Raw genomic sequence first — 16,763 nt, forward strand, 5'->3', positions numbered from 1 at the left:
TTCTATGATTTTATATTTACATTTAATATTATAATATTATGTTATATATAATATTATGTTTAATTCAATCTATGGTACCGAAAAGCCTCATATGCTGATAGACATTTAGGCTGACATAAATAGTAACGTGATAGGCTGATGGGTCCTTGCGAATAAACATTACATCAATTTATACTTAAATAAAAACTGTAATTCAATGAATATGCGCAGTCAATTCTCTCTTTACAAAAATTGATAAAAATTAATGTAATTAAACAAGTTTCATAAACTTCATTAAAATTGCTCATATTACAATTCATACAAATGGAAGCTGCTGTCTAATCAACAGTTATAGAATGAAATTCTGCAACAGAAATTCAGTTAAAAAATATTATACAAAAATTAAAGACGATTGTCCGTGACATTCCACTCCAAGTTCAAGGCCAAATCTTCTTGGCAATACTGAAGTAGCAATTTCTTTCACCGCTCTCAGCTTCACCAGAAGTTTTGCAACAGCCATGAAATATTGGCTTGTTTCGCAGGTGTTCATGATCACAATGAACTTCACAGCGTCCTGGAGTTGCTTCAAAAGATCTTCAGAGAAGCTCCGCTCTTCACAGTCAAGAGCAACGAACAACTCAGTCGCCTGTAAATCGTTTGTTTCGCTCGCTAAGTTTCTATGAAGGCGATTGCACCGAGCCTTTCCGCGTCGATCCGCGAAGCGTGTCGCCCGAGCCACAGTTTTTCTCGCTCCGCTGGCTTCGGCTAAAACGTTACTGAACTTCCAATTCTAGAAACGAAACGTTTGATCGAATTCCTGGTTTTTTTCATGGCCGACAGCCTCGTGGTTCATCAGCGATCCGATCGCAATCGCTTTTCCGTAATTTTCAGCTGAAACTCTTTTTAAAATACTCTTTAAGAAAATACTCAGATTCGAGAAATTTGAGTCGCTTGAGGAAACGTTATATTTCTCAAGAAACAAGATTGCTATTTTATGGAGACTTGTAACGTTTGATAATTAGCTGAAGTTGAATTTGCAGGTGTTTTAAATTCATTACTGTAATTACCGTTTTGTATCGTTCACTGTGTGAGTGGTTATCGAAAAACTTCAGTGGTGGATATTGACTGTCATTATCCGATTAGGAAATTTCAGTCGTTGGGGTAATCGAATTCTTTTGAAGCAGAATAAATGTGTAGGTAGATTTAAAAATGTTAGGTATTCTATAACATTTCTTTTTGTTAACATGAGAATGAGTGCAGGATAATTCCTTCATTGAATCTCCCCATTCTCATGAAAAAATATTTGTTTCAATGATTTTGTGGAAGAAGCCATTTTGTATAAAATCACCTTAATATCTATTTATATTAATTTTCATAATTTGAGCATTATGTATACGAGTGTGATGATTGTGTCAAGATTTCTGCAAGTAGGTCGAATATATTTTTTGAAGGTTAAATAGCTCCATAAAAATGGCGGCTACGAGATAATAGCGCTGCTAGGTCCGCCGCCTCCAAATTACAGTCATTACGATTAACAATGTAACGGGAATACCAGGCGAAGAAATGAGTTGCTGAACATATTTTTCGTTCTATTATTTCGTCACATAAATGCATCAGTGAACATTGCCTGTCCAACCATCAGAATTCATTACACAAAAATAAAATGGATTACATCTCGATTTTGACAATAGACAATAAAAAATTCTTAAGCAAAGAGGTACTTCAAGAAATAGCTTCTCTTCATTTTCACAATTCATTACACAAAAATAAAATGGATCTCGAATTTGGCAATAAACGATAAAAAGTTGTTGAGTAAAAAGGTATTTTATGAAATGCTTCTTTTAATTTTCACTCTTCAATTATGCACACCTATTGCTGAGTCCAAAAAATATTTGGAAAGCATATGCCAAAAAGGTGGTGAAAACCCAGGTAAAATTGCCAAATCCACGGAAAGTGGCGCAGAAAAAATGGTCCGTGCGATCGGCTGATTTTTTTATTCCCTTTCCAGTGAAACGAGCCGTCGATTAGGCTCAATCGAGAGTGACAGAACCGTTGAACGTTCAGGTCTGCACGGTCCGTGAACAACGCCGCTTCGAGTCGTTTGAGACCCTACTCTGGCTTCCTTTCGGATCGCTGGAAAATATAAATTAGGCTAAACGGACCGTGCCGCGAGCAGTTCGATGCGAGTCCTCGATCGAAAATGTTTAGAAATCATCTAGTGACGCGTTCTCATTGAAAAACCGTCCACGATCGAGAACCCCTAATCTCGCGTCGTGATCGATGAAAGAACAATCGTCAGTTTTTTGAGCGTTCACGTAACCGTTGCCGCGCCACCGAACAAATCGCGGAACGTGTCCCGTGAAAGTACGATAACAGCAAAGTGCCCGAACGTGTTCGCGAAATGGTCGGTCCGGAAGACGTCAACGGGCACGATGACTGTGACTAGTTCGTCAGTGGACAAGAATCTCGTGATTTGACTTAACTGCATTGCGATGGCAAGATCACAGTGACGACATGAATCGAACATTGTTTCTCCTGTTGCTGGTGGTTCTCGAATCCCGAGGGAAGTTGATACTGGATGCGCCGTATTCAGGAACCTCCAGCAAACTAAACGAAGAAAGAACGCCTTTTAATTTCACGAAAGATGAGTCGATCGTCGAGGGACCAGAACCGATTTCGAGGCAGGAAGACCCCGAGTCCTCGGAAACTGTGTTCCATAATAAAGTTCAGAGGTCTTTGGAGGATGAGGATGACGAGGAGTCTGAGGAGGATCCAGAAGGTCCTCCCGATCATGTAATCCCGTATTCCGACCACGAAGAGCCGGGAAATGTGTCGACGAAGCCCAAGTACGTCGGTCCGGGTGAATGGGCCAAACCACCGAAGAACAGTGACGTTCCTCTAGACTTTGTACCCACGAAATTGTACGCGCAGGTGAGGAAGACGCACACAGTGAGGAGGCTGCCTCGAAGGAAAGCGTTGGAGTACGCAGAGTCTGAAGAGGAAAAGGAAAACGCGGCAAGGCTGAGAGAAGTAGTGAGAAACTCGAAGGTGAATACCGTTTACACCGAAGAGGGTTATGAAGATTCCGCTTACGATCACGGTGGCCACGTCAGGGATGCAGATTTTGAAGAGGAATACGCTCGGAAAGTTCAGGAGCGTTTGAAGGACAGGAAAAAAGTCGGAGACGATGCTGAACAGAGTAAGACTGACCCTGAGGACTACGAAGATTACGAGGATCACAAAATTGCCAGCAATATTGTGAACGAGAGGAACGAGAAAGTGTATCCGAAAGTGGTAGTTGAAGAGGGAATAGAGCAGCTGCAGGATGATCTGGAAAGAGAGGCTGAAGAAACAGAGAAAAGATTCGAGATCGGTAAACTGGATGAGGACGGAGATTCGAAGGAAAATGGCGGGAAGAAAGTTAGAAAACGAAAGAGGCCGTCGAAGAAATCGAAGATCGACGGAGAAAGTGTGGAAGCTACGACGATACCGATTGAAGCTACGACTCTAAACTTTGCTCCGTACAAATACGAGACCCACGAAAATTCGCCGGTTGTGAATGTCCAGAAAGCTGAAGAGAATCCAACGACCGTCAGTTACAGCCAAATCTTCTGGGATTACTTCAAGAAGAAGCAGAGTGAACCAACGAGTCAATCTTCGACCTCGATAGATTCGACGACTGTGAATCCAAACTATCTGCAAGCTTCAACTTTAGGAAACACACTTGCGCCATATTCTTTTTATGGAGAAGAAGCCACGACATTGTTTCCGGCCATAGACTCGTCGGTTTTCGATGCAAAGAATCCTGAATTTTTGGTCGACCCAGAATTCAAGAACGATCAGAATCAATTATCGCGTTCGAAGAACACTGACATTAGTGAATTGTGGCAGCCTATTTCCAATGAACCGACAACGACGGACGCGCAATATCTGGGAACGTACGACGAGATCATGAACGACCAAGGAATTCCGTTTTCGAATTTCGTGAGGAATCTAGACAGCAAGGAGTCCAACATGGACGGTTCTCTATTCACTCCGTCACTGAATTTAGTGATGAATCGCAAGCCACGTTACAAAATTGCCATCAGGCAAAAGCCAAAGAAGACCAGTGAACATTTTAACAAAAAATCGACGAAAGAAACACGAGTAGAAAGCACGACCAGGAGTATTCCCATGCACGAGAACTATATGAAAGTTCTGATGCACCTGAAGAACGAGAAAGCGAACCATCGTCACCCAAACAGTCTGCAGCCGAACTATTCACCACCGAATTTGAATGACGATCCGAGGAAGAGGAAACCTTTGCAGAATATGAATAATTATTACAATTATTTACCGCACGGATCGAGAGAGAATACGTTCGTCAATCAGAGACCACGTCAGGTTCGCAAGAATCGTCCGCGTCAGACGCATCCAGAGATCGTTCAAAGACCACCGTCACGTAACAGGAATCTGTTGCCCGCTTTCGATCTGCTTCCTCCATCGCCGTTTTTGATCGATGACTTCGCCAGGGCGAAAGAAACAATCGATTATCTAACCGGAAACGGGTCTAACCAAGCCAGAAACCTTGTGAGACCGTACCGGCGGGCCAGCTCGATGGAATCGATCGCTGGAATCCGCGCAAAAAGGCGCGAAAGAAGATCGGCGAACGAAGGGGTCGGAGAGGACGTGAAAGGCTCGCGTCCGGCAAACAATGACGCGACGAATCGCGGCGAAATAGAACAGGCAGCTAAAAATTCGTCGGTCGAGAGAAATTCGCAGCTGAAAGCAAACAGCGGTCTGCAAGTAGCACTCGTTCCGGATACGTCGGCGGAAAAACGAATCGGCGAGAAGAAATCGGTCCAGGGAAGAGAGTTACAAGAGGGGCGTGTCGACGAAAGAGAAATCCGTACTGAGGGCGATTTAGAATCCTTCAAGTATAACGATGACGAGAAATCGAACGCTGGATCGAAGAGCCACGAAGAGCTTCTGAACGAGGCGCCTCGTTTGACGAATGATGTTATACAGAAGGAAATCGACGCTAGGTTTAACGGGCAGAAAGAAGAGGAAGATACGCAGGGTGACGTAGAAGTTGAAGTGCCGGATTTCGATTATGTGGAGGAACTAGTTGAGGAGAACCAACCTGACATCGAAACTGAATCCAGCGTTGAAGGTAATGTGGACCTGCAGAAATACCCTTTTTATAACAGTGAAAAAATACCGACACCATCTGCGTTGAAGTACGCCATTGACCCTGGGAGATTACCCAGGAAGACGTACGGTGGTATGGAGTTTTACGGATCGAGGGACGCGTACAAACACTGCGAGGAGGTTGAGCCCACTTTGAAGGTGGTGCCAGAAAAAGAGGAGCCAGTTCCAGAGAGAGGTCCAGAAGAGAATCTCCCTCGTCTTCGTGGCTTAGGAGATAAACTGGATTGCTTCAAGGCGAAATACTTTGACAGCGACCCCTTCGACAACCCACTGTTCCTGGAGAAAGAAGTCGAAGATCCCAGCCCTCCTGCCGAGCTGGACACCAAACGGTTCGCTTCGAGAATCATGATGTTCCCGAAGCAAAGCGATGATTATGTTGTTCAGAAGTCCTCCAGGAAACCGGAGAACTATCGACGACCCCGCAAACCGAGTTCCAACGCGATTAGGTCTCAGAAACCGAGGCGCGTTGTTTATAGAACGTACCCTGGAACGGGAAGAGGAAAGAGACCTCGAGTGTACAGGGTGCAGGGAGTTCGAGTGAAGTACCCGAATGGTTCCAGAAGACCGCAGAAGGTTGTTAAACGACCCGTGACTTCTGCGAGCGACGTGTGGTCTATGTACTTGCCTTTCCAAAGTCAAGTTTACGAAGATGTGATGGGTACCATAAGAAACATGGCGAACTCGTATCAAGTTTACGAAGTAACTACTTTGCCGACCTCGGATGAGGTCACCGTCGATGGAGTCGATGATGTCAAAATGAACGTGTCCACAGATTCGAGCAGGTATGGTAAGAAGGACGAGGCAGGGGATATAAAACGTCCGCATAAAACGGATAGGAATATAGAAGGCATGGTGCCCCCGAAATATCGACCTCAGAATGGATATCAGAGGATAAGAATTCCGCAGAAAAATCGAACCAGGGTGCAACACTTGAGAAAATCGAATGGATTGAGAGGAAATCGTCCGCAAAAGATTCGTGTTTACAAACGAGATTTGAGAGACAAGGAAAATGAAGGCGCGAGTTTCTTGGAGAAGAAAATGTTTCCAGATTCCGAAGACAATGAAGAAGTTGATTATTTAAGCAGAACTGTTGTTAAGACACACAATTCGGTTGTTAAGAATGACACAGCTGACGATGATCTCAGTAGAAGAAATTCAACAACTTCTAAAACCAGTGACATCAAGAGAAAGTCCAAGGTGCCAAAGAATGTTTCAAGTTCTGCAGATGAAGAACAAAAGAAGTCACAGAAGATTGTCTACACGATCAAAGATAGAATCAGGTATTCGAAACCGAAGGGAGAAGGGAGATTTGGGAAATTTAATGAGACTGAAGTGCGGGAGGACAAACGAAGAAGAGAGCCCACGTACAATTACATCAAAAGAAGAAAACCTTTGAATCGTCCTTCTACAACGGAAGTTGAAATTACCTGGACAGAGTCAAGTATTTCTACCGCGACATTACCGAACGAGTACATCGAGCAAATCGACAAAGAACCTGCGAAAGATTTGAACAAGCAGCTTCCTGTGGAAGAAATCAGCGACCAAAGCCTTAACACGTCCACGAAACTCGAGGAGCAAGATCAGAGTTCGAATAAGTTGTCTAACAATAGCAAAGGTTACGCGGTTTACGAAAACGTGAACGAAAGTGAAGAAACCACGCAGAAACCTCACACTGAGACTTCTTCAGAATTCAATTTGAAATCCTTCTTGGAGAAAGACTCTCCAGGATTCACGGACACTTCGGAAGAGCTGAGGAAAGTATTATCCCCGAACAATTCTCATCATTTCAAATTCGAATCCGATTCCACGAACATCGGGGACAAGAAACTTGAAGAAGAGAACGCTTCTTTCGAACACAATTCTAACGAGGCGTCCTCGGAGAAGCTAGACACGAACGTGCAGACGACTACGGAGTCCTCGGAGGAAAGCGATTCGAAGGAGAGCGAGTCAGAAGAGCACAGTTCGTTCTTCAAGTACGAATCCAGGCCCTCTTCGCCGTCCGAGAATTACGAAGACGAAAAGTACGCGGAACTCGGGCCTCGAGTGAACAAACCTGCATTCTTTCATCCTCCTTTCTCTTTTTCCAGGATATCGAAAGGAAGCTCGGAGGAAGCTGACGAGAGCGAAGAGAAAGAGTACGTGTTCCCGTGGTACAGGGACAAGGAAAACGAACGGAGGAGGAGACGAAATCGCGGGAGGATTGGCGAATACGAGTATCCTTGGGAGAGGAGAGAACGTTTGGCACGCGAGGAGAGGAAGAAGCGTAAAGGATTGAGAAGCTTCGACGATGAAGATGTCGAAGACACGTCTCTGCATCAGCGTAGAATTTATCCTCGAGGAAAATACCGTTTCTGGAGCCGCAAAGACGCTTCTGAAGAGAATATTTCCGATGCGTTGGGAAGCAGCAGCGAATATCGACCGATTCGGAAATACAGCAGTAAATATAACGCGAAGAGTACTAAGCTGCCGATTAAGAAGCTGAAGAATTTAAAGTCGAAACGTTTGGACGAAATAAAGAGGTCCATCGAGAAGTCTTTAGAAGGTAATTCCACGGAAAGCGATTCTTATAAAGAAAGAGGTACCTCCAGAGGAATCGTTCCTGAGGACGTCACTTTGGAACCCGTTGCAAGGAACAGGAAGAAGGTGAGAAATTCTAGCGATGTCGAAGGCAGAAATTCCAGCGAATCGATAAAGAATTCGAAGGATTCTGAAATAACGGTGCTGAAGAGTGTCGGAGAAAGCAGGAATTCTACGGAGCGTTCGAATAAGAAAAGACGAAGACCAGCGAAGAACTCGATTTCTAACGCAGAGACCGTAATAAGATCCGGTGACGATTCTAATCGAACTCGTCGGAGACAGAAATCTGGGTTAACTACGCCTTCTACGATCACCTCCGCTTCTACGGCGAGCACGACTTCAGCGTCCAGGGTGGCTCGAAGGAGAAATCAGAAATCAGTCAAGGATTCGAAGAGAACTGCCGGTAGAACCATGAATCAGTCGAACAATGGTGTCAACAATGTGACAGAGGTTTCGAAGAGCAGCACGAATCGATCTAAGGCGGAGAGTGGACAGAATGGCGGAAAGAATCCAACGAACGAAATACCCGATCAAACGAAGGACGAAACTAGACAGGTATCGGAAAATTCAGACAAGGTGAAATCATTCGATAAAAATAACGAGGAGCAGAAGAATAATTTAGAGAATAAAAAGTCTGATAAGGATTCGAAGACTGTTGATGAAATTAGTAAATTGAATCAGAAGTTTTCTTCGGATGACGATGACAAGAAATTCGATTTTAAGGATGACAGAATAGAGCTGTTGAGCGATTTTGATAAATCGGAGGATATTTCGGACGAGGAATTTGAAAGTGCTTTGAAAATAGATGCAGGTACTGCACCGAACAGAGCGGTACAATTATCTGAACAAGAATCCAGAGAAGTCGTCTCTTCCGTTTCCTGGATATCGGAGAACTACAATTTCTAACGATGAGTTCTTTTTACTTTTATCTTATTGCATGACGATCGAAAATTGAGAGGAAAGGAAAATTGAAAGTTGGTTAAAGTACAAATTTTATGGAGTACTCTAACCGGGTGTTTGTACAAATCGCCTTTTTCTGAATCATTCAATTTAGGCTGATTTCGAATTTCGGATAGATTTACTGATTTACTATTAAATTATTTTATTTGACTATTTTGTTACTCTACTGTTTTACTATTGACTATTATTTTACCATTAAAATGTTTCACAGATTTTTAGTTACGTAACATTATATATTTGTTATGGTTGTTTATCTGTTATTTGTGTTGTATATACAGTGAATTATTTTCAATAAAGATAAATAGGTCATCATATTTGGTTCCTTTTTTTAATATATATAGGAGATTTAAAAATTTGTAATTCTCATAAGGATAAAATTGCTATATTCCTGTGTCACTAGATTCCTAAAACTATCACAAAAGATACTAAAACTATTATTAACGATCACTAGGTTTCTGAAACGATGTGTTCTGAATTTCTATGCTGTCAAGTTCCTATATTACAAATTTCTACGTTCTCAAATCCCTATATTTTCCAAATTTCTACACTCCCAAATCTTTACGTTCTCAAATACATACACTCCCCAATCTTTACGTCCCCAAATTCCAATATTTCAAATCCCTACATTCCCAAATTCCAATATTTTAAATCCCTACATCCCCAAATTCCAATATTTCAAATCCCTACATTCCCAAATTCCAATATTTCAAATCCCTACATACCCAAATTCCAATATTTCAAATCCCTACATCCCCAAATTTTCACTCCCCAAATCCCTGCACTTCAAAATCTCTACGTCCCCAAATCCCTACACTCCCAAATCCCTATATCCCCAAACTTCTATATCCCTAAATCCCTATATCCCCAAATCTCTAAATCCCTAAATCCCTAAGTCCCTAAATCCCCAATCCCTAAATCCCCACTCCCTAAATCCCCAATCCCTAAATCCCCAATCCCTAAATCCCCAATCCCTAAATCCTCAGTCCCTAAATTCCCGAATCCCTACCTCTCTGCATCTCTAAATCTTGCTTCTCAACTTAATCAATATCTATAAAGTCTCTAAATTACTATTGTTGCTCAATGGCTTTCGTCAGCTGGATATCCTTGATCTAATTTAAATCCAGTTGTGTGTCACAATATCCCCGTTGGATTTAGCTTGCAGTAGTTTGTCAATGATTATTTTGTCATTGCGAACCAATCATCGATTATTTCTCTCTTTAGATACATTATAACTAACGTCGTATTATGTCGTCAAGGGATAATGATGCGTGATATTGCAGTACTGTTATACCAATTACCCCATAGTTAAGGAATAATTGTTTTTATTTAGCTAGATGCACTTACGTGGTTCATGGTCTGAATACCATCGCGGTTAGAAAATTATATAGATAAAATTAATTAATCATCAGCCTGAGCTTGATGATCAGAAATGTGAAATAGGGTAATTGTGTGCACGGATATTAATTGATATTAAGTTACTTCTGAATATTCATATATGAATATCGCTGCTTCGTTTTTTACCAACTTTTACTCGGTAATTTGTTATAATGTTACGTGTTAGGGATTGCTATTGAAGTTCTGCATTTTAATGATTTTTGTCGGTAATTTTAATTGGCTGGTAGTAATTTTGCTTTAGGTATGTTTTTGTCAATTTCAAAGAGACATTATTATTGCCTAATTTTCAATTTCCCAAAATCTCGAATTCCACATTTCCCAAATTTCATATTCCCGAATTCCACATTCCCCAAATTCGACATTCTCAAATTCCAAATTCCCCAAATTTCACATTCCCAAATTCTCAATCCCCTAAATTCCAAATTCCCAAATTCTCAACCCCCCAAATTCCACATTCCCAAATTCTCAACCCCCCAAATTCCACATTCCCAAATTCTCAATCCCCAAAATTCCACATTCCCAAATTTGCAACCCCACAAATTCCACATTCCCAAATTCTGAATCCCCAAAATTCCACATTCCTCAAATTCCACGTTCCCCAAATTCCACATCACCAAATTCCACATTCCCAAATTCTCAATCCTCCAAATTCCAAATTCCCAAATTCTCAACCCCCCCAAATTCTGAATGCTCCGAATTCCAAATTCCCAAATTCTCAACCCCCCAAATTCCACATTCTCAAATTCTCAAACCCCCAAATTTTCAAATCCTCAAATTCTCAAACCCTCAAATTCTCAAGTCCCCAAATTAAAAATCCTTAACTTCCAAACCCCAAATTCTCAAATCACTCAATTCCAAATCCCAAAATTCCTAAACATCGAAACGTCAAATCCCCAAATCCCTACTCACAAAAATCCAAAAAGTTCTAAATTTCCAAATTCGAAAACCTTACTCCGTTTATTCGATGTGAACGGTAGCTTAGCGTTCGCCAAGGTTAAGGTGGACGATACCGCGTTTAGGTACGCACTGCATTCTAATAAAATCCTGTATCGATGAATAACACTCGATACTGAAAGGGAATACTAAGCCTCGATTGGTCAACCACGAGGCCGAGCCCCGTATATAATTCGATCTTTAGTTTAATGCTTTAGTTTCCTTCTGGTCTCGCGTCGCGGCTGCGAAAAGGTCAATATGCTTCCTTTAAAGGTACGTTTACGTTACTTGTGCTCGTTTCGAGTCGAAATTAATTGTAATCAGCTTCGTAGTGATTTTATAACTACAAAACCTTATCGTAAAAGTAAACGGTGTGCTATGTTATTTACTGTCAAGGTGAACCGTAATCGAGGAAACATGTATTATTTATCCAGTGAAGTGAAATCGAATTATGTTGTTGTAACGTAAAAGTTACTTAACCAAGTGTTTTATAAGTATTGCTTAATCGAGTTAAATCATGTTCCGTTCATTTCTCTATCTACGCAAAATTGATGCTGAACTTTTTGAGTTTTATAAAATATGTATTATTCAAGTTGATTTTGCCAAAATGTCACATTAGGTGAATTTATATGAAATTTAATTTAAAGTTCAGTTAGGTAATTGAATGATCACAATGAGGTGTTGAAAAGTGTAATGAAACATGAACATTTAAATTTGTTTGTCAAAAATATTTATTTAATTTAACATTTATATCGAATTACTTAGGAAATATAATAAAATGACATTATCTAAAAAATTCAATAGAAATGTTGATTAAATTGATTGGATACAGGAGGTACTTCAATTCTATTTTCTTAATGAATATTAATGAATGATAGCTGTTCATAATATAAGTATATACATCCTTATGTTGACAAACTTCATAAAATATTTATCAAATATTAATGACTAAAAAGTACCATAACCTAAACACTCATATCTTATGACAAAGAGTATATCTTACAAGCTATATTTGAATACGGGCAAAAATAATCTTTAATATGAATGTGTACATCATATATCAAAGTTTAGTACACGTGAGAAGAAAATTTGCAACCTCGAATCAACCTCGATGAATTTTATAATTTGAAACTATTTTAATAGTACCGATTAAAATAACATATGTTGTACATATCGTCGGAGGTGTACATGTATTGTCCTTGAGGTGAGAATTTGGAGTTCATAAAACGAACCGCCAGAACAAAAAGTGAAAATAGTCGAGAACGCGAACGTAATACGAATCACGTGAATAACACCGTGAGAGGCGATTGCGTCCTCGAAGGTCCATATGTTTCACAGCTCTAAGAACATTGGAAGCATGTTCAATGAACTTTCCTGATCGAATGTTGAGAATTACGTTCTCCTTGAATAAAATCACCGAGGATACGCTGAAATTACCGCTTCGATTCTGCAAACTCGCGTAATCGTTCTCTCGCGTTATCGCGTATTGGAATTCCTCCACTCCTAAGATGGAAGGAACGTTCAAATTTTCAGCTTGTAATCATATTTTCTGAACTAACCAGCGAACAACGACGATGATGAAAATAGCCTTGGATTGCCTAAGAGTAACCTTATGCTCCTGTATCATTTGATCTTCGATTTCGTACTCGAGTTTCACTTGTAGGTATTTCTTGAGCAACGAACTTGCATACTTATTATATCAAAATAAGAGCATTTTCGCTGTGCATTCAGATGAAAGTGTTGTGGTCACTCGGAACTAGTCCCTCTAGCGAGGTGGAAATAGAATATTGGAGAAAGTGAGGGCACTTAGCGAGTAATAGATAACGTTTCGAACAAGTTTATCTAACATTTCATAAAATTTATGTATGGACTGTGCGAAATGAGGCAAATACTGGCGCGTGAACATTGGCGTAACTAGGATTTTTGTTTGAGGGGAGTTGCTTTCTGATCGTCATACGTTTAAATCATCGCACGTTGCAATTTTTCGTATTAAATTTCCATGTGTTGCTTAGTCATACGTTAGATCACTATGGGTTAGATCACCATGAGATGAATCACCACGCGTTAAATCACTGTGCATTCGAGTTTGTCGCATTAGATTTCTCCGCGTTATAACACCACGCGATATATTGTCACGTGCTAGAATTGCCACACGATAGAATCGCTACGCGTTATATCACCACGCGCTATATTGCCACGCGATATATCGCCACACCTTAGAATTACCGCGCGTTATATCACCACGCGTTAGAATCGTCGCGCGTCACATCACCACGCACTATATTGCCACGCCTTAGAATTGCCACACGTTAGAATCGCCACGCGTTAGAATTGTCACGCGTTATATCACCGCGTGTTATATCACCACGCATTAAATCGCCAAGCGTTAGATTTCCACGTATTAGATTACTACGCATTGAATTTCGACAAGTGAGATCGCCCCGCGCTATATTCCCATACGCTCCATATTTCCACCCATTATATCGCCACGCACTATATCGCTTTGAATCATAATTCTCCACGCTTTATATCGTCACGCGTTATATTCCTCCACGAACCACATTCTCACGGGTTATATCACCACTCATTATATTGCCACGCCTTAGAATTGCCACACGTTAGAATCGTCACGCGTTAGAATTGTCACGCGTTATATCACCACGCGTTAAATCGCCAAGCGTTAGATTTCCATGTATTAGATTACTACGCATTAAACATCCCCAAGTGAGATCGCCACGCGTTATATTCCTCTACGCGCCATATTTCCACGCATTATAGTCATAATTCTCCACGCTTTGTATCGTCACGCGTTAAATTTCTCCACGAAGCACATTCTCACGGGCCATATCACCACTCGTTATATTACCACGCCTTAGAATTGCCACACGTTAGAATTGCCACGTGTTAGAATTGTCACGCGTTATATTACCACGTGTTAGAATTGCCACGCGTTATATCACCACGTGTTAGATTCGCCACGTGTTATATCACCACGCGTTAAATCGCCAAGCCTTAGATTTCCATGTATTAGATTACTACGCATTAAATTTCCACAAAGGAGATCGGCACGCATTATATTCTTCTACGCTCCATATTTCCACGCATTATATCGCCACGCACTATATCGCTTTGAGTCAAAATTCTCCACGCGTTGTATCGTCACGCGTTATATTCCTCCACGAACCACATTCCCACGTGTTATATCACCACTCGTTATATTGCCACGCGTTATATTGCCAGGATTCAGTTACCTTCCGTTAAACTTTCACGTATTATATCGCAACGCATCAATGTGTATTAAGTAGTCACGAATCCCAAACGAGAGATCATCGCGTATTCCCACTCTTTATATTGCCATATTTAATAACGAGACTAGTCTGCATTCTAACGAGGTCCAGGTCCACATTGGGACCGTAACTCGATAGTTACGCCAATGTATGTAAATAACGACTCACTTTCTAATAACGATTTTCAATTTGTGTAATTGCTTGCATATAATATTCTGTGTTGTTTGAATTTGCACGAAAGTCACTTGCACAGATGTTAATCAATAAACAATTATACATAATGTTACTAATTGTCACGATATACGGTAATTCTGAGTGTGAAGTATGATTTGTTTTAGTATGATGCATAATTTACATGAATCTGCACAAACATAGAAGAGTTGTGAAACGGTGCGAATTAGTAACAGTTCCGGTATTAATAATTAATTATTTACAGCCTGCTTTGCTGATTATTGTACTTGGTTTGATCAAGTTACCGACAGTCGCTCCAGACAGTGCAGGAATCGTGGAAATGGTGAACGGATTGGCGTATGGTAAGTTAGGTTTCTTACATAGCTTTTGTAATGCACGATTTATACATAAATCTTAAGTTAGTATCTTTGCAAGACATAGATAAGACTGTATTTGATTATTATTTGTATATAAACTAAAATTTAATTCGGTTGGTATAAAAAGATGTATTGATATTTCATACTTGAACGAGTTAACACAGAGGACGACACTATTACGTATCAGATTATTTCAACGATTTTGAACTTTCCAAGTGTTTTATTCCATCAAGTTTAGGGATTTTGAAATTTTCTAAATTCACAAATTTTCAAATTTATAAATTACTGCAGCTTAAAATTCTCACATCCCCAATTTCTTACGTCCCCCATTTCCTACATACCCACATTTCCACGCCCATGGAATGTCTACGACCTCAAATTCGTAAATTCTTAATTCCCTAAATTTTCAAATTCCCAAACTTCCATATCCCCAAATCCCCACATCTCCAAATTATCATATCCCCCAATTATTACATCCCAAAATTCTTACATTCCCAAATTCTCATATCCCCAAATTCTCGTATTCCCAAATTCTCATATTCCCAAATTCTCATATTTCCAAATTCTCACATCCCCAGATTCCCAAACCCCTAATTTCTCAAATCCCTAAATTATCACATCCCTAGATTCCCAAATCCCTAATATCTCAAATCCCCAAATTCTCACATCCCCAGATTCCCAAACCCCTAATTTCTCAAGTCCCCAAATTCTCACATCCCCAGATTCCCAAACCCCTGATTTCTCAAATCCCCAAATTCTCACATCCCCAGATTCCCAAACCCTTAATTTCTCAAATCCCCAAATTCTCACATCCCCAGATTCCCAAACCCCTAATTTCTCAAATCCCTAAATTATCACATCCCTAGATTCCCAAATCCCTAATATCTCAAATCCCCAAATTCTCACATCCCCAGATTCCCAAACCCCTAATTTCTCAAGTCCCCAAATTCTCACATCCCCAGATTCCCAAACCCCTAATTTCTCAAATCCCCAAATTCTCACCACCCTAATTTCTCAAATCCCCAATTTCCCACATCTCCAATTCCTCACATCTTCATATTCCTAAATTTTCAATTCCCCAAATTTTCAAATTTCTAAATCTCCAACAACTTAAATTTCTAATTCTCAAAACCCCTTTTTCTCCGTCAAATTTTCTAATACTTGTCCACTAATTACACTCCTAATTTCAGGTGGTATCCCATACGGAAGCGTGACAGGCATGGTAGCAAAGTATCCAGGATTTATGAGGCAACAAATTCAAGCTCAACAACTGAACGCTTTCAGAGGCGTTCAACCACTCGCTGGCAACCCTAATTTCGGATCCGCGAGATTAGTAGGAGTACAACCACAAACCGTGCGAATTTATAATGTTCCAAGTGTCGTTGGCTCTCTCGGACAAATACGATATTGAACGTAATTAGTCACCGGATATTAAGGCATTAAAATCAAAGTACAAAAATTTCAGCGAAGTTTATGTACGACAAGTTTCCATTTCATTACGTCTTTTGTCGCAGTATGTATGTATGTGTATGCGTTTAGAAAATTCATTAGCGTCATTAAAGCTAGAAAAAACGTTGTAGAGTTATTTATTTTACATCATTATTATTTTATGAATTTACGTCATTATTTTATGATTAAAATATTTAAATTGTGTAATACTTAAAAGCAGCAAAAGTACTTGAGTACCATATAATACTTAAAAGTATAATACTCGAAGAATATTTGAATGTTCCAAAAATTTAATAAAATATCTGTATACGTGTGTGGATTTTGATTTGACAGAGAAATAAAGCTTTGAAAAATCTGAATGTCAAATGTTTAACAAACCAGAAGTATGAATAAGAAATACAATGCAAATTTGATGAAGTTGACAAAAAGCGTTAATTAAAATTCC

The 16,763-nt window shown here is 40.2% G+C and overlaps 2 protein-coding genes across 2 annotated transcripts; both read left to right on the plus strand.

Annotated features, from left to right (window-relative positions):
• Positions 1-1,802: 1,802 nt before the first annotated feature.
• LOC105661799 (uncharacterized) lies at positions 1,803-9,020 on the plus strand. The gene is made up of 2 exons (XM_076540363.1): positions 1,803-7,190; positions 7,257-9,020. The coding sequence occupies exons 1-2, from the start codon at positions 2,494-2,496 to the stop codon at positions 8,650-8,652; spliced, it is 6,093 nt and encodes a 2,030-aa protein (XP_076396478.1). The 5' UTR covers positions 1,803-2,493; the 3' UTR covers positions 8,653-9,020.
• Positions 9,021-11,185: 2,165 nt separating this feature from the next.
• Positions 11,186-16,677, plus strand: LOC100880027 (uncharacterized). The gene is made up of 3 exons (XM_012279234.2): positions 11,186-11,307; positions 14,758-14,854; positions 16,060-16,677. Exons 1-3 carry the CDS (start codon positions 11,293-11,295, stop codon positions 16,278-16,280), a joined length of 333 nt encoding a protein of 110 aa, XP_012134624.1. The 5' UTR covers positions 11,186-11,292; the 3' UTR covers positions 16,281-16,677.
• Positions 16,678-16,763: the final 86 nt, after the last annotated feature.

Source organism: Megachile rotundata, chromosome 1 (assembly GCF_050947335.1).
Source record: "Megachile rotundata isolate GNS110a chromosome 1, iyMegRotu1, whole genome shotgun sequence".
Taxonomy (NCBI): domain Eukaryota; kingdom Metazoa; phylum Arthropoda; class Insecta; order Hymenoptera; family Megachilidae; genus Megachile; species Megachile rotundata.

What these genes read in the sequence shown, in the direction of transcription:
- LOC105661799 (XM_076540363.1), top strand. Translation starts at nt 2,494, where the DNA reads ATGAATCGAACATTGTTTCTCCTGTTGCTGGTGGTTCTCGAATCCCGA. An exon ending in GAGAATTACGAAGACGAAAA is followed by an intron (nt 7,191 to 7,256) that starts GTACGCGGAACT and finishes CTCTTTTTCCAG; the next exon opens with GATATCGAAAGGAAGCTCGG.
- LOC100880027 (XM_012279234.2), top strand. An exon ending in GGTGAACGGATTGGCGTATG is followed by an intron (nt 14,855 to 16,059) that starts GTAAGTTAGGTT and finishes TCCTAATTTCAG; the next exon opens with GTGGTATCCCATACGGAAGC.